At 41.6% G+C, this 18329-nt stretch overlaps 3 protein-coding genes across 5 annotated transcripts; 1 reads left to right on the forward strand and 2 right to left on the reverse strand.

Annotated features, from left to right (window-relative positions):
* Positions 1 to 462: 462 nt before the first annotated feature.
* On the reverse strand, positions 463 to 1914 carry LOC135501023 (ankyrin repeat and SOCS box protein 13-like). The gene has a single exon (XM_064792742.1). The coding sequence runs from the start codon at positions 1912 to 1914 to the stop codon at positions 463 to 465; it is 1452 nt and encodes a 483-aa protein (XP_064648812.1).
* On the reverse strand, positions 1789 to 4000 carry LOC135501150 (ankyrin-2-like). Its single transcript, XM_064793014.1, has 3 exons — positions 3995 to 4000; positions 2105 to 3574; positions 1789 to 1924 (listed from the first exon to the last, which is right to left on the reverse strand). Exon 2 carries the CDS (start codon positions 3560 to 3562, stop codon positions 2117 to 2119), a length of 1446 nt encoding a protein of 481 aa, XP_064649084.1. The 5' UTR covers positions 3563 to 3574; positions 3995 to 4000; the 3' UTR covers positions 1789 to 1924; positions 2105 to 2116.
* Positions 4001 to 4871: 871 nt separating this feature from the next.
* Positions 4872 to 18217, forward strand: LOC135501149 (fibronectin type III domain-containing protein 1-like). Of its 3 annotated transcripts, XM_064793011.1 has the most exons (20): positions 4872 to 5206; positions 6866 to 7058; positions 7706 to 7836; positions 8947 to 9047; positions 9375 to 9469; positions 9698 to 9894; positions 10096 to 10174; positions 10450 to 10639; positions 10846 to 10995; positions 11301 to 11497; positions 11639 to 11972; positions 12169 to 12320; positions 12934 to 12948; positions 13729 to 13854; positions 14112 to 14290; positions 14978 to 15121; positions 15777 to 15968; positions 16199 to 16428; positions 16601 to 16724; positions 17022 to 18217. In XM_064793011.1, exons 1-20 carry the CDS (start codon positions 4995 to 4997, stop codon positions 17164 to 17166), a joined length of 3186 nt encoding a protein of 1061 aa, XP_064649081.1. In that variant the 5' UTR covers positions 4872 to 4994; the 3' UTR covers positions 17167 to 18217. The 3 variants fall into 3 exon arrangements, with proteins under 3 accessions (XP_064649081.1, XP_064649083.1, XP_064649082.1); XM_064793013.1 differs by lacking the exon at positions 14978 to 15121; XM_064793012.1 differs by lacking the exon at positions 12934 to 12948.
* The last annotated feature ends 112 nt before the right edge of the window (positions 18218 to 18329 follow it).

Consider the following 18329-nt stretch of genomic DNA (forward strand, 5'->3'; position numbering starts at 1 on the left):
ACACATAGAGAGCAAAGTTAATGTGGCATTATGAGAAAGTCTTAATCAACATGCACATATCCTAGTTATCACATTGTTTGAAGCGACACTACACGAAATATACATGTACATGAACATAGGAAAAGGAATTATCAACACAAGTTAATACCATCATAAGGTTGCCGTTCTGAGCCAATAATCACAGAATTGCTCTAAAAGATGCAAAGACTAGGCCCTTCCATAGCATCCTCATATACATGTACCTGCATATGCCTAGATTAGGCAGGTATTGTCAAATGAAAGGCTCTGAAGCTCAGCATGCTTCAACAGTAACTGGTAAGCAATTCAAAGCAAAGCAAGCTGACAGCCTCAACCTATAGCTTGACTGGTAATGAATGAGTTGCGAGAACTTTAGCAGCATGTTCTCTGTCCAGAATTCTCCCATTTCTGGCAGCAAGTTCGTTGAAGACCTTGAAATAATACTTACTGGGCTTCAAAAAGGATATATGACTTGAGGATATTTGGGAGTGGAAGCCTTTCCACTTCAGTGAGCAGGTGGCTGCCACAGTTGCGTAGAACCTTTCTCAAGAGTAACCGAACAGAATTCTTTAGACCATGTGGATTAGATGCCGCCCTGGACACACCCTCTCTGGCCAAACGCCACAAAACTCGACTAAGCCCATCTCTTGAGTACAAAGACATGTCCAAATTGAGAACCTCAGTTGCATTATACAGAATATCCAAAATGTCTTCATCATTTTGAACATTAAACATCCCACTGAGGACGCTGAAGGGATCACCCTGAGAAGAGTCCGACCCAGGTGATGTAATATGCACAATGGCACCATACTTGATCAAAGTGTGAACTACATCAAAGTCATAAGACTCGCGTGAGGTCAACAAATATTTCACCAAAGGCGATGGGCTTACTCCATCGGTGTAGTTTACATTGGCGCCATATTCTAGCAGCAGCCTCACTAACTTCGCCGGGACATTCTTCCGTCCGCAAGCTGTGCTCAACGCGGAACAGTGAAATGTTTGGTCAATGGCATCAACGTCGGCACCATGGCGCAACAACATTTGGCAGATCTGATACTTGCTCATTGCGGCATAACTGTGATGCACTGCCATTGACAACGGACTAGTTGTACTGTCAACGGGGAGAGAGGCATCTGCCCCAGCATCAAGTAGAAGTTTCACAATCTCAGGATTGCCACCAAAAATTGCATAAAAGAGCACAGACTTTTTGTCAAAGCGCTGAAATTTGAGATTAACACTTGCACCATATTGTAGCAGAAGTTTCACAGCAGAGACGTTGCATTCCTTACAGGCCTTCATCAGAGGGGTCTGCCCTAGTTTATTGTAAACATCAGGTTTTGCTCCATGTTTGAGGAGGATTTCCAAGCAGTCAATGTACTCCAGGGCGACTAAGTTGATTTCAGATCCTCTGAAATACTCAGTGTCAGGTTTTGCACCGTGTTTGAGTAAAATGTCTGCACATTTTGCTTGGTTGCATTCCATTGCTAGACGTATTGGCTGCTCCGCTTTTGTCTGCTTACAGGCGGGGAGAGAACTTTGATCAAAATCAACGCGAGCACCCAACCGAAGGAGTTCTTCCAGGGCATCCACACACCCAAATATGGTACAGTAGTGCAGAGGAGTGTAACCCACTTCATCGATGGCATCGATTCTGGCACCAGCAGACACCAACTTAGACACACGTTCGACACTGTTATGAAACGCTGCTATATGTAATGGACGCAGCCGCTTCGTAACGTGCATGTTCGGATACCCATCATCAATTGCTCCGTCGATGTCACAAATGAAGAATTTTGAGGCAACTTCTTTGATGACGAAGATCTGAGCTAAGCGTGGGTTGTAGTTGGTGAGCTCTGGATCAACACTGTCGTTTCTGAACATCCGTGGAATAGGCATCTTGTTGACCCTGGAAAGAAAGGGACAGACTGAGAATCAAATGATTGCACCATTTGCGCATTGTACAAAAACAACTTTGGTAGAAAGATTCACATCACTATCACCACATCGCACAAGCATCATAACAGCTAATTATCACACATTTCCTTGTGGTTGCTATTCTGTATGGTCGAGGATGCCAATTACTTACCTAAAGTTATCCTCAATAAACGTCGTAAAGTAGGTAGGACTTCAGCAGGGTCGGCAATGGTAATCGCTCCACCTTTTCTGGGAAGACAAGACCAGTAGCGGTTCGTATGGACAACCTTGCAAGATGTTTCAACCTCACTGGTACAGCAAGCGAGAGGAGAATGCCCTTCTCTTCGTCCTTTAAGTCCGGAGAGACTATTATAGCTGATGGGGAGAAACTTTCGGAGGCACTCAATATCAGATCTAAGAGTTCTTCACGTTCTAGTAACTTTGGGAAATGTGTCAGGAATCCGAATGGATCCTTAATCAAGCAGTTCCTCGTCGCTTGTCTAAAGGATATCCGAGCGCCGTACCTTAGAAGCAGCTGAGTAATGTCTAATGAAGGTTTTCTCTGGTAGACGAAGTATTCATACAGCGGTGTCAAGGACGGCAAGTCATAGGCTGCAAGCTCACAATGGACATTGGGATCAGCACCGTGCTGGAGGAGTAAGGCAATGATCTCTTTCTGACAGTCGTGCGTTGTGCATGCAGCTAGGAGAGGGGTCAGGCCATCTTCATTACACTCTTTTACATTGGCACCGTGTGCCAGGAGCAGTTTGCATATTTCCAGAAGACCACAGGAGACGGCAAAAGTCAGAGCGTGGGTGTTTCTGCCGATGCACCGCTTGTAAGCACCATGTTCTAATAAAAGAGTGGTTAGGTCAACATTACCTCCCAAAATAGCAAAGTACAATGCTCTCTTTTCATCAAATCTTGCCAGTGATTTGAAATCAATGTCGGCCTTGTATTCGAGGAGTGTTTTCACTGCGTCCAGGTTTTGTTCTTTGCATGCTGTCATCAAAGGTGTGTAACCGCTCCGTGAGAGAGAGTTAGGATTTGCACCAAATTCCAACAGCAGTTCCAGACACTTGAGGTTCTCCAGAGGAATAACGTTTATCTCATTACCTAGAAAGTATCTGTTGTTTGGGGATACACCATTCTCGAGCAACAACCTGGTGCAGTTGATGTGATTGTTCGAGATTGCTAAATTTATTGGTTCAATGCTAAGATATCCCAAAGCCTGAGCATCTAAAGATTGAGTAGTATCGTTGACGAAATTCAATTGCGCCCCTTGTTCTATCAAAAGTTTCAGGCACTCAAAGCTGCCATGTTTAGCTGCAATGTGGACAGGTCTGTAATCTATGGCGTCAGCTATATCAATATCTGCACCCTTTTCTAAAAGATGTGCAGCACAATCAACATTGTTGTCATAGACAGCGTAATGTAGAGGTCGAAGTCCTTTTATGATCGGCCCATTAACAGCGCCACCACAATCAAGAGCAACATCAATGTCCTTGAGAGGAGAACGGAAGATGATCAAGTCCCGGAGGAGTATTTGGATGTTTGACCATGCACTTGTATCGCCTGCTAATGGATGATTCTCCACCGGTTTGTCAGCATCATCCGCGGATTCGGCCATCGGGTACTGGGTCTGAAAAATATGGACAAAAAGAAGATTTAAAAAGTACCATTTGATTACCCATAAAACACCACAGCGTTTAGAAAGTGTGCTCAAGCTTGTCCCTGAAGTTAGATGGATGAACGCTGAGTAAGGTAGGCTAAAATCTGAAGATAATTACTTGAAGTTTGGTAGCTAAACAGCCACAGGAGATCAGTGGCCTGAGCACCCAGCTCATCCAACAGGTAGAGTGAGTGACAATTACTCTTGATTGATAAAGATGGGTCAAGGGAAGATATGAAAGGTCACAATTACAAAACTTACAAAGCAGATTTTAGATGTTTCTGCAGATATGAGGTGTAGGGGTGATGGCAGCTATTACTACCTGGAGGTTCAAGTGGACATAAACAGTTTTTGAACATGCAAACATAGCCCCTACTTACAGAACACTACCACAAGTGATCAGGATCTATGCAGTAAAAGCTACCTCCATCTCTAAGCTGCTAGCATTCTCTAGTAGCATCTTTTTCCAGCTGTAGACTGCTTGCTTTACCTGATCAGCTTAGTGGGGTAGACAGAGGCATATAACCAATGAATCTACCTACGCATGTGTTTTGGATGAAATCCATCAGGGCAAGTGAGATAGTTTTGGCGTTTATCTTTATTGCATACCTCACAATACCAAAATATATGCACAGGCACTGCTTATTTGACTAGAATCTGGGCATTCAACCCTCCTTCAATGACGACTGTCCCCAGATGGTCCCCCTTTGGATGGGCGAAAGGTTTGATCTCTAAGAGTGGAAATGGGAAATGACACTTTGTTTGGTGACCTGCAAGGGGGCTATAATTCCCCCTGCCCTCCCCGCTAGACAGATAATTGTGACTCCCCCCTCCCCTCCACCTCCCCCCCCCCCCCCCCCCCCACAAGCCCTCTGACAACCCGTCTGGGAAAATTGCAGTTGAATTGCGTGAATGGCCTCTATGTACTGTGAGATCGGAGAGACCCCTTTCGGCGACTTTGTATAACCTCAAAGGGCCATGAGGCAGGAGCAGAGGGGCTAATTTGGCCATCTTCAGGTGACTACTAGACCCATGCAGTGAGGGCCCTGGGTCATGTCAGCTAGATTCAGCACTTAACATATTCCTCGTATAAGTGTGAATCATTTCAACGTCACAGTGAGATGTGAGAGACCCCTATTGGCGACTTTGTCTTGCCTGCCTATGGTGTCCCTTTAAATCTCCCGACTGTGGTGTCCCTTTAACGGGCACCTGCCATGATGACGTCACAACATCCACCTCCTGCCATCGTAAACATTGGATACGATAAACAACATGGCTGCCGAAAATGAAAAATTCCAGGGAACGTGATACAAATGTGCTGTTTATGAAAAATCGACACCGATTTAGAGTTTGAAAAGTATTTGATCGTTACCTTGTCAAAGATACTGCCATGTCGTCCGAAACACAGAAGTTAAATTGGTTGGGAAATGACTATTTTGTGTCCCTAATGCTTGCGAATGAACATTCGCATTCTGCTCTCGAAATGTTGGTAGACGATCTCCACACGGATAAAGAGAGAACGATCAGTCAATTTCTTTGTCATTCCGGCTCCGAAGACTTTCTATGGGGACTCATCAGACTCCTTGGAGACAGCAGTTCACGGTAGGTACACAAAAAAGTTATGAAAAGATTGCATATTGAAAGAATTTGTAGCTGGTTTTGCAAGAATTGTTGACTCGAAGTTTATAGAAAGGCCACTACGCGGCGCTGTCAAATTTAAAGCTGAACTGTGTAAAAAATGTCAGCTTGGTAGAGAAAAGTGCATAGCTTGCTCTTTTTTTGTTCACCTCTGCAGCGCTGCTAGACATGATCTCTTGTCAGTCTTGACAATGTTGACTCGATAGCGGCCAGTATGCCTAAATCACATTGAAACTAAAGACCGATGGCACGGTACTTGAACCGTATGTTCATTACGATATTGATATATTGACCGTAAATATTGGTACAGTATAGTAATGAATTATTCACTGAAGGTCAATTCAATCAGGGAGTGTCAAATGAACCAGAAGATATTGATCCTTTTACATAAACACAAGGGGTATTGTACCAAGACTAATTTCTGATCAATATGAGGCTGCTGGGAACGATGCCTTAAGACTGTATGACCCTACAGATCACCGGAAGACAGTAGGCCCAAACCTGATTGGCTCCCATCTGTATGCAACAAAAAGCTCAATAACAAGAAGCAAAAGGGCGATGAAGAACAAAAGACTAAAGTCAGATTTACCCACAAGCATGCCTGCAAAGACGAATTACTTTGTGTGGCATGATTTATTGCGGAGTTGAGTGCCAGCATGATCTGAAAGCAACATTGCAAATTGATCTCCATCAAAATTTCTCTTAAGTTGTCCAAAAGCTGTATCGATTACAGTTTGGTATTGTACGGTTGCTTAGGAATGACCGATAGATCACTTCAGGGGGCTCAGAATTACCACCATACGGGGTACCATAGAACGAGGAATATCTGAACGAGTACTGTTACATGTACCCAGATTGATTGATGTTTTGTATTTTCCTTTGGAAATTGTAATTATTTGGCGCTGCATGTTGAGAATTTGCATTAACGAATCAGTAGACCTATTGTAATCAGGATTTATAGTAAAATATATTGCCCTAAATAACCCTTTGACATTTTAAACTCTGAGTGATAGTCCTGTCTCCCTGAAAAGGACTGTTCAAAGTATGTGCATTGTTCTTCAGTCTTAGGATTCTAATTAATCTTACTGATATATTCCCCTTTGTTCGTAACTTTAAAAACTTCAAAAGTTTGATGTGCCCAAATTTTGTTTTGCGGTACCAATCATGCCAATGTACAGTTCGATTGTTGTTCCTTTGGAAGGCCTCTACCCCCTAGTGTGATATTCATGGCTAATGACAAAGCAGGACCTAACTAATATTTACCATTAGTAATGGTCTACTAATCTGCGACTAGAGCCATTTCATCTAAGTCGCAGATCCACTAATACAGAAAACATAAAACTAATGAAATGTCTTGCTGCTTAAACTTTAGGACTCGCAAGACTAGCAATCGCTGTTTGTTTTCGAAGAAGTCCTAATCTTGAGTCCTTGACAGAGTGCGTTATTTTTGAGAAGGCAAGTTCTATGCCTTAGGCCTTGGGCAAAAACAGCAAGCCTAAAGTGGGAAGTGGCGTATATGGTTCACTCATAAGAGCAAGTCAGAAAAAAGACTAATGGATGCCGTCAGTCAGTTAACCTGGCTTCAATTGGTAACCAGTTTTATAATCAAAATTCTCTTTACAGAGTTGCTGGAAACTCCGCTTACATCATTGGAACCTTAGCCGAGAGCGAGTTCGGGTGCTACAGGGTTCTCTCCCTCATCACAACAAGTCAAAAGAAGACAGATGGGCGTCGGGTGCTTGACGATCTGACTAAGATGCTGGCGTTTGATGATGCAGAAAGTGTTATGAATGCAGCAGGAACAATTGGAACTTTGGTAAGGACATATTAGAGCACGTAGAGTAGTATAATGCAGATGAAGTTTTAAGTCCTGTTCTTTGAACATACATTGTACATGATATACTGGGACACTTTTCAAATAGAATCCATGCTAGAAGTACTTGCACATCACAAGCTTATAACAATATTTTTGATGATAAATATTGACATCCAATTTATGTACATGTACATTTTCATACAGGTATATTATGACACCGAGCATGAAATTCCTTCTGAAGTGTAAATGTATGAGATTGTGAGATTTTCCCGGGGCTTGTTTAGTCTCGTGTCCTGTGTCTCTGTTGTTGGCTGATCCAATTGAATATCAGTGTTTGCTTATTATGATTGGGTGACCAGTGAAACGTAAAATATGTTTGGCCTGGGAAAGAATATGATAAGCTTGTGACCTCAGGCAAGAAACTTTGATAGATCTCCGAGCCGAATTGATTGTGACTTGTTTATTTGTAAAATTAAAACGTTTGCCCCCAAAAGATACAAAGAATGGCAAGGTCTGTGTAGTGTCAAACTCATCAGTATCTTTTTAAGGCAGAAGAGGAGTGCAGAAGAAGCTCAGAGTATTTTGCATATTCTCAAGAGTATTTTGCATATTCTCAAGAGTATTTTGCATATTCTTATGATCTTTAGGCTGAGACGCATGAAGGCCGCCAGTGGATGATGGGGGAATCGTGCCTCATTCAAATGATAGATAACATAACTCACTTATTGATTAACGACAACATTTGGACAGCTAGTAATGCAGCTCTTGTCCTAGCAAGGTGAGTGATAACCGGTATTGATAACTAGTTTAGTAGTAGTCAGATTTTCAAAAAGTTGAATTGAAATTAAACTCAAGTTTTAGTCCCAGAAAATTAGTGTGCTGGATTAGTCTTAGCGGTAGTATTGTGACGTTTATTGTAAAGGTATACACAGAGCACAAAAATGTATAAATACTGCGTGAATTTAAAGAAAATAAACCACACAGCCATAAAGGAGTAATTCTTCTCAAGTGTGCGGTAATTCAACATACATGTAGTCGCCAAACACGTATTTCACAACTGGTATACCTTATCCATGAGTGCTATAGAGTGATCGCCCTGGTATTTGGACACTGAGCCGAAACAGCACAAGGCAATGAAAAAGAATGGTGCCTCATATGGACCAGAGCCCAGCCTCCAGCTTTCAGGAGCAGGCCTATTCCTCAAACTTAAACGAACACTTAACTGCTACAACGTTGTTTTTGACACCCAACCCACCCAAAAGCTTATTGTCCGAGATTAAAATCCCAGGCTGTGATTAAATCCAAATTAAGACTGGATTAAATTCTAGACTTGAATTATTAAAATCTGTTCGCTGCCTAAACATACAAGTTATCACTATTATGAACTTAGTAAACATTATCAATGGTATTATAAATAAGATTGTGGCTATTCTTAGAATGCAAGTTTGAAAATGTTCTATGAGAGTTGTCACTCGGAATCGTTTGATTAATTATTACCATTCTCTGGAGCGTGGTGCGTCGATAAACATGAAAACAGGACATTGTGATTGTCAGTGCTGATATGCTAATGTTCCGGGTCATGATCTGCCTGGTTTGGTAGTTTTCAAAAGAAGCTTTGATAATTTACATTTATCTTATTACTGATAAAGTGCTTCATTGATGTGTGAAGATGAGCATCAGTTTAATAAAATCATGACTTACATGTATATATGCTGTCAAAATTGAATAGTGAAAGATATTTGGATTAGAAAACATTCAATACATTGACATAGTATCATTAGATTTGACCACTGCACCCGAACAAAAGAATGGCTGCAAGTCCTAAAGTTGTCCTCATACTGCCCTTTGTCGAGGCTACAAGATAATAAAGCAACTTTCTACTTTGCAGGGTAACGATAGCAGAGGAGGGCTGCTTCAAGTTGTTAGAACACAGCGAATCACAGAGCATTCTATCTCAGTTGATACAATCGTTAGGGGTGGATGAGGCTGGTAAGTATGTGGCACTCCCCCCCCTTTCCAAAATCCTCTTGCCCTGACCATGCAGATGGTATCAACATTGTGATTTCAATCAGGCGCGATATAGGCAGTACTGTCTTTGGATCACTTTGTCTCAGCACATGATACGCGTTAACATGCTCCTCCCATTGCATTGATTGGAACACCTCTCTCATTGGAATGACTGACTTTCTGATTAAACAGAGTTGCAGTGAAGTCAGTTTAATACTGCAGTTATACACCTCATTGACAGTGACATTGAGGATATCTATAATATGATATTTAAGAGGTTTCCAAGTTCGTTCTTCTCGTTCTTTTCAGGGCGGGGCATGAATGCTGCGTTTGCCATTGGTCGTTTGTGTGACATGGACATTGGACGGACACGGTTATTAGGAATGCTCGAATCTGAAAAAATGGTGTGTATATATGACTCTTGTCGCTTCACTGAATCTTGTCTTGGAATGATACTCCTACTGTTGTTATTATAATGAGAAGGTTGATTCTGTTTCTATGGTCACGGTCACAAATCAAATAAGTTATCGATTCACATCTTATTTCTCAGTTTCACTCCCAATATTCTGATTAATAAGTCAGCAAACATGTTCCGACATCACTCCCACTTGTCACCACGTTTTTGTTTCCAGATCACATCACTTGCTAAGATGTTGTCATGCAGTGATTTAGGTGCTAGTAAAAATGCATGTTTTGCCATAAGCTGTTTGGCGACGACGCCGGAGGGGCATGCGCGCTTATTAAACAATATCTATGCCGACGATGTGATAAAGACGTTAGGGAAACTGCTGCCGTCTGAGGACAATGAAACAGGATGGTTTGCGGCAATGTAAGTGAATCATTTACCCAAGTGGTGTGTTCTTCTCTTGTGTCTTATGTCAATTCAAATATCAGTTGAGGAAATGCCTTGTATCGTTGAACTGTAAACCACTAGATTTATTTATGAAATTATATCCACTGTTATCAATTGCAAATTGTGTGAACTAATTAACTATAATGTAAGTAATGGTAGCTTCTCTATAATCTTTAGGACATTACGTACGGTAGCTAGTCAGCCTAGAGGTTGTATGAAGCTCAGGGATAATGGTGAAGTTGTGAAAGCATTAAAGGTAAGTTATGCTTGTGCTCATGTTTGGAAAGCTCGAGCAGCACTGGTAGAGTAGAACCTCTCCATGAAGGACACCATTCAGACTGTCAAATGCTGTGGTGTCCTGATTACAGGGGTCAAAATGAGTGGAAACCACGAAGGTGAGACCAAAGACAGTGTCTGCAATAGAGGGAGGTGTCTGCTAAGGGATGATGCACTGTAATTGTATTTTAGGGAAGTTACACTCCTAAAGTATTTCCTCAGTCAAACCATAACAAGATCTTGTTTTCCTTACAGTTGATTATAGGAGACCAGAAAACAAACAGTGATCTGAAAGAGGAAGCTAAAGCCACATTAGAAATACTCAAAAGACTAGAGAAACCTCTACCTCCTAATATTGAAGTGAAAGGGCCTCATGTGGTGGAGGCAAGTTGGTCTGAAGTCACAACCCGGGGGAACTTCCCTGTCAGGTATCAGCTTTATGAAGGTGAGCAACTGAGAAAGAAGGTAAAGCCCACATTAGATACTGAAGGCTAGGGAAACTTCTTCCTCGTGATATTGATGTGAAGGCTAGGCCGGCCCTCCATGTTGTATCAGGTACCCATAATTCCTACCAAGTTGTGCAGAGCAAATCCTTGCAAATTCAAAAGAGGAAAAAAAACTACCATCTAAGTGTAGAAAGTATCTTTTCAGGTGAAAAAGTAGTTTATTATGACCGTGAACCCCATGCGACTGTAAAAGGCCTTCAGCCATTTTCTCAATATTCATTCAAAATCCGTGCCATAACCGAGGGAGACGAAAGCCCCCTGAGCGAGACGATAACGATCACGACGGAGGAATCAGGTATGTGATCTTTGACATGTCACTTTGCTATGATTGCCACAGCTTTTAAATGAGACCTCAAGAGTCAAACTGAGATCGTTGCACCTGCCGTGGATGCTAGGGCAAGCAGTATGACTCATCCGGAATTTCTTGTGATTGATTGAGTCTTACTTTCTGACTGAAGCCAGAATCACTGCATGCAACAAATGCTCACTCACTCATCCCGGCAACTTGACATTTCTATATCAACTTACCACCACATCCCTCCAGGCATTATGGTCCTGAGCCACATGAGTAAACGCCAACACAAATCTTCCTTCTTTCAGTACCTGGACCTCCGACCCACCTACGAATGGCTGGCTCAACAACCACCCAACTCAAAGTAGTCTGGGAGCCCCCTGATGTCCCCAATGGTATATTGAAAGGGTATTACGTTTATCAGGGACGACAATTGGTAGAATCTACATATGAGTTGAGTTCAATTATAACGGGGCTCCAACCAAGTACATCTTATGAGATTCAGGTATGTTTATCCTCAATCCATTCTCAATCATGTGATCCTCAGATCACTTCACTGATAACAGCTTAAAAATCTTTGTGCCAAATTATATTTCATAAACTTTCTCTGTATTGGTCTGTTTTGCTAAGCACTGTCCTTTTCCAGGTCTGTGCTTCCACTGCTAAGGGCAAGGGGCCGAAGTCAATTGTTTGTGGAACAACGTCAGAACTAGGTGCTCATGCCCCGGATAAACCCACAGTCACTGTCCTCGGAAGAAACGAGGTTCATGTTTTATGGAGCCCTCCTGAAAACCCCATCGGGAAGATAAACCGGTACGACTTGACGGTTAATGGGAAAAACGTCTACTCAGGAACTGATCTCAGTTATACAGTGCGGCGTTTGAACCCGGATACAGAATATGCATTTGTTGTGAGCGCTCTCACCAACGAGGGGAGGTGTGATAGTAAACCAACCAAGAAGAAGACGAGTAAAGATGAATGTAAGTTGATTTAGCAGTTGTCACCGTAGTTGTGGAATAATTGACATCTTGACATGCAATCGTTGGTTGAGGCAGAAGAAAGAGAGGTGGCCCCAGATGGGTTTAAAATTTACAACTAATTGATCAACCATTTGCCGTTTTTCCTCATAGTTATGACAATCTTCTCAAAATGACAAACAAACATGAAATATTCCAGATGATGATGGTAATCGACAACCTCTCTATCCCCAACCAAAGAAAGAGAAGGAGTCTCCACCGAGACAGAAATCGGCAAAACGCAGAAAATCAAGTGTATCAAATTTAGCTGAGAATAAAGAATTGTTGCGGCGGAATTCTGCTCAGGGAAAGGTAGGTTGACGTTTACTAGTATTAGACTCACAAATATGTCATCATAAGAAAGTACAGTAATGAATATCCTTATTCATACCCTAGGTAAATGAAGCCATGATCAAATGCAGGCAGATTGCTTGGAGTTTGGCAGGCAAATGTAACTTACATCACTAGTGTTCCTCATTACACAGTGTTCACTCAAATCATAAGGTCTCTGTCAAAAGGTAAACAATGTGATCAACTTTTCCTCCAGGTAAGCCCATGGTCACGAACATATCGACCAAGGTCTCTAACCAGCTTCAAAAAGTGGATACCCCTGCTGTCTGTTGCCCCACCTGTGTATCGGCGAGTTCAGCACCGGCCAAAATCAAATACAAAGCGAAGTTCAGAGGTTGAATATTTCAAAATGTATCTGCATGGAACTTAACAAATAAATCCTGGTCATTTTTCAGCAATCATCTGGTCCAACTTCTCCTATTGTCATAATTTCCACATCAAGATATATCTGGCACTCTTATTTTCCTAATCTAAAAATGATACCAACCAACCAACCCCTTTGATGTTTATGTCGGACCGAGTCCCGGTCTATGATATATTTCAATAACTCTGATGAATGAATTTCTTATTTAAGTTCCTGTACAATCATGTGAGTGAAATGTAGTTTTGATAGCTCTGGTACCTGGTACACTTGAGTAGATGACTATTTGTGTGAGCAATGTGTGTTATAGATGAGACCCAAAGGTGTGGTGGTTGAACAGTTGAATATTGGTGCACTTCAACATTCTAATTAGGAACGGGTTTAGGAAGCACAATGCTCAATTCATAATGAAATCTGTTCCTGGGTTGATCATAAACCTATTTTGTATTGCATGTCAATAGAAGGAAAGCATATCTTCCCTGAAGCACCACTTATAGGAGGACAGCACCTTTCCCACACTTTCCCGATCTCGTTTATCTTTTCATCATGAAATAACAAGAGTTATTCTCATGGCCTCCACCTCAATCTTTTACTACTCTGTCCAGCCAATCCCTGGTGATCGGGTCACAGGTTTTCCCAGTTGTCCTTTTCCGACTAATTCTTGCACTTGCATTGGTTCTTAACCATATTTTGCTGTAGTCTAAAAAGGGCCATCTACTCTACTAGTCCAGCATTCGACAAGAGAAACCATGATGAAAATCATCTGTTCATGAGCTGACAGAGTCCAACCCATTTCTCTTCTGTTCAACAGATTTTCCTTTCATTGAATGACTTTCAATCACCAGGACAGACCATTTGGGTTCAGAGGTGTCAAATTACATACATGTGTATGTTTCCAGTTTGGATGCATTGTATCTCGGTTCAGCCTACTCAGACCAACTTTTTGATGTCTTAATGTGAACAAAGCTTGGAACATCTCTGTAGTAGCACAAACTTTTACCCTTCCAGCGACAGTCGATATCTGAAGAAGCAGAGAAGGTGGTGAATAAAGCCGGACCGCGGCCACCATCATCAGGAGGTTCCAGTACCAGCCACCAGAGGCGATCGAGTATACCAAAGGAAGACAGATCTGAGGTACTTGAATTAAGAAGATAATGAATTTCATTTGATGGCCTATCGCCTCAGCTTCAGAGCCCGGTTGCTCAATGAGCATTTATTTAGCAGTAATGTTGTTCTGATAAATGCTACTATTGTAAATGAAATTTACTGATGGAGGTAACGCTTTGATGAGAATGTGTTGGATGAACAGATCAGCCAGTGTTAGATTGGGAACAAGATGGTCTTGTCGTTCGTCGACGGCATTTTCTCTAAAAACCTATTCTTATTTACAGAGACTTGCAAGTGCCAAGTCAACCAAATCGATCTCAGAGTCCGTGACTCCTTCAACTATCCAGCTGCCTCCACCGGTGCCGTCCCCACATCACATTGACTACACAGCTCCACAGTATCCACCTCACCAGCGCCTCCACCCGTCATTCCAGGAACCGTTGCAGCCGATCCAGTTTAACAGGTCAGAGACAAACTTTAGCAACAGCAAAAAATTCGGTAGAAAAATCGCGCCTGCTCCTACCGAAATTATAGCGAATGACGTTTTGATGGGAAGATCGATATCACAGCGGCCCATCATTGAAAAGGCTGCTAGTGTTGACAACCTGAGCATGGGCTCTAATGGGAATATCGCCAAGTTGACGCCTGACAGTATGACATATGTTCAATCGGGGGATGAAATAAGGAGAGTTGGAACCAATGTGAAGAGTTCTGACGTGAATTATAAGGCTTTTGCTAATATCAATCAGATGAATTACAACATGATAGAGTCTCTACGTCCTTTTACCGGCGGCAAAAAGCCATGTGGTGGCCGTAAACAGAATAGTGACGTGATTAAAGTGCCCTCTAGTGTCAGTGTAGGTAGTCAAGAGGAACTGAATGATGGCGATGATGTTGATACATTGTCAGAGCTGACGTGAGTAGCTGAGTGGTGATGTCACGTCTGCCCTTGTCCATGTCCATTCATGTTCACTGACTTGACCTTTGACCCCTCTCACTCTAATCAATTCCCTTGAAATAATAATTCTGTGTCTGTCGTATAAATTGTCCAGTCTGTTCAGCACCAGTATATCGTGTTTCAAATTGAGTCATATAGATGCAGTGGCAATCTACCCATTTTCAATAAAATTCCATTTTTGACTCTGTATAGGGAAGGATCATCCATGACGGCTGCCCCTGGTATTATGTCAATTAAGATCTCAGTCAAAAACACTGGGAGTAGGAAAAAGACCTGTGTTACCATCGGTGATCGCACGACAGAATCCTCTAAATCTACTTCTCGAGTGAAAAAACGGTGACCATTTTCATTATGAAAAATGCTTGTTGTAACGTAATGTGGGTCTGGTCGTTGGTAGCTACATTTTGTATGACTTTGGTTTCACAGGATTTAATAATCATAATCATTTCACATCACTGTGTTTCCATGTTGCACAATAAAGTATTACGGTACTTAAAAAGATTAATCCAATGATTTTAATAATTTTCACCCTGCACTGTCACGTAATGTTGAGTGTGTAGACCTTCATGTACAATGTAAGTACTCTCATAATAACCCGGTGATAGTTGGATTGTTTTGTTCTGTAAGTCTCTATAGAGCATTCGCCACTGTAGTGGAGCAGTTAATGATAGATGTTCTAACCTACAAATGGTGATGTGCGAAAGTCTATCAATTGCTAATGAGAGATTCTGTTGAAGAAATCCCCACCCGGCTCTCGAGATATTTTCGTTTTTCATACTCTTCAGTTCTTTCTGTTTTCTCAGGCTGTTTTTTTTACACTTTTTTCTTGGCCAAGAAATGTCTTTGTATTTATCTTAGTTTGTTTTACTATCATCTGGTTTTCTTTGATTGCTGATGTCCTTTCAATACTCTGAAGGATGGTGCCACCTTATGACTGTGATGAATCAGTTTCCATTTGAATCTTACTTGACCTGCACTTCCTCTCCTACAGGAGTACCAGTGACATAGAACTCACCCGAAGCATGACAACACTCAACCTAGGTTTAAAAACACAACAAGGAATTCATCATAAAAAGTACCTTGACCCCGTGACCGCTGATTTAAAGAATAAACGAAACGGTCAGATCTTACAGCTGAATCCAGACATGGCTCATAGGACGAATACGTTTATAGGCAGTCATAGGTGAGAACAGGGGAAATGAAAATGACCATTTTGGGACCAAATCCATGTTTGTCAGTAGTGATGATGGGTTGCTTACAGAGGTTCTACTGTACATGTACATGTACGTAAAAAGCTGGGCAGTCATTTGGAAATTGATTGGCTGCTATACCAATAAAAGATACTTCTAATAAAGGAACCTTGGAATCATGAAATGAAATATGGAATTACTTTTCTTTTTCTTTCCTTTTCAGACCGAACTCAAAGAAGGGATCTAAGAGCGACCGAATCCCACCAAAACAACTCACACCCCCTGGTATTCCAACACCTCCTCCTGGGTTGAACTGGCAGCCAAAGTTTCCTGCACCTCCCATGACGTTTAACAACAACGCCAAGTTTGTGCCGATGCAGTTCCGAACACAACCTGCCAATTTACCCAGTACCCTGAGGCGGGAGCTCACAAGCGTTGGAGTCTATGATAAAGGTAGGTTGGTTAGTTTTGATTCATTTGATTGCATGTCACTATGGTTGGGCTCCGATGTTGGTTCTTGGTGACTCTGACTCTGAGGAGTCAATCTAAGCTGTAACAGTATCTTTTACAAAATGAGTATCAGTTTTGCTGTAGACTTTGTAGATGTTCATATTTTCTGTTCCAGCACCTGGTCTGAAGAAAATTGATGCAGTGACTAGAAGTAATACTCAAGCTGATATGAGTCGGTCTAACTATGAGAGTGAACAGAGATATGCTGTCGGAAATCAGAAAGTGACATCGGGAAAACCGTAAGTTTCTGTACAGATCACACTTTTGTTATCAGGGTGAAAGGCAGCATCGAGGATGTTTTGCACAACCTCTGACTTTAAAGTCCCGCTTTGTTGTTTATTGGTTTAGTTCTGACCCTCATGTGGTATTAAAAGAGGGCAGCTTGTTCTTACAGAAAACTGAGAGTTTGGTGTCTGCCAGTACTGAGGCTGCAAATTTAACAGGTGCAAATCTTAACCAGAGATCAATCATATGCTTTGAAACTTAGTTCGAGTTATTAACATGTAGAATTGATTTACTTAAAATTTGTTCTTCAGGTCGTCTAGTGCTTCATCGAGGAAACATCCAAGCCAGCTGTATACGTCGAAGACTCAAGGGAATCTTTACGCTGAACGTCAGTTTCCGGCACAACCTGCTGCAAGTTCACATCCACAGACAGCAAATTTACAAAGTGCCAGATAATGACAGGCGTGGACTACGAACTGTGGCTTGCTTTGTGATTGACTATGAAATTGACGATAAAGTCACTGTGATAAGGTTGGAGCTCATGACTGTAAGGGGAAAATGTCTTCACAGAAAATGTGCTGCCATACACTGCTGGTGCCAAAATGCAGTCTGCAAAGGGCAAGAGGGGGTAGCCTAATGGACTCAAAATCTCGGACATTAATTTGTTATCAGAATAGGAGTTATCATGGCTATGATGTGATAGGATACAGTGTAAGAAGGCCTGGTGAAATGTTTCAGTCTCCTTAGGGCTAATGTCTTACCTAAGGTACGGTACGTTGTTAGAAAATTATGGAAAAATCAAAATTGTAGTATAGTGTTTTAGTGTCTGTTCTAGTAGCATGGATATACTAGTAGTTATACATGTAAAATGAACGGTTACAATGGAGAACAGATGAAATGTGATGGTAAAGAGATTGTCTTTAGCATCCACTTTTGTCAAACTAGTAGGCCTATTTGCTACATGTACACGTTGTTGCTTTGACTTTTATGGAAGAATTGCTGGGTGGGACAAATGTTTATGGCAACTTGAGTCTTTGGCTGAGTATGCTCCCTCATCTAATGTTTTTCCACAACTATACCTTGCTATATTTCTATATGAACTGTGATAACTATTGTTCCACTCTGATGGCAAACTATATGTACACTGTACACTGTTACACTGTACACTGTGCACTGTACTGTAAACTCGGCCTGAACACCGACTAAAGGGACAGGTGGTTGTTTTATTCTTTCTTATCGCTTCTTTTATGTTCACTTTATATTTTTACATCTTCTTTATTCTATACATTGATTTGAACCTCACATTGTCACATGTACACCATAGGTGTATGCTAGTTAATGTATGTATATTCATGCACAGGTTTTAACCACTGCATGTACATGTATGATAGATTCTAAAATGCCTTGATTAGTAGTGTAACACTGTTTACAGTGTATGAAGCACTGTACCTCATTCTGGTGACAGCTCCTATGGTTTGGCTGCTACCATTATTGTACAGAATTAAGGCATGTTTTAATAAATATTTTATACAAAATAAATTTGTATGTGTATAATTTTTGCTTCAAGCATCACCAAGGTGCAGAACCCCTTTAGACCTAAGATCAAATCTTTCCACCTC

Source organism: Lineus longissimus, chromosome 17 (assembly GCF_910592395.1).
Source record: "Lineus longissimus chromosome 17, tnLinLong1.2, whole genome shotgun sequence".
Taxonomy (NCBI): Eukaryota; Metazoa; Nemertea; class Pilidiophora; order Heteronemertea; family Lineidae; genus Lineus; species Lineus longissimus.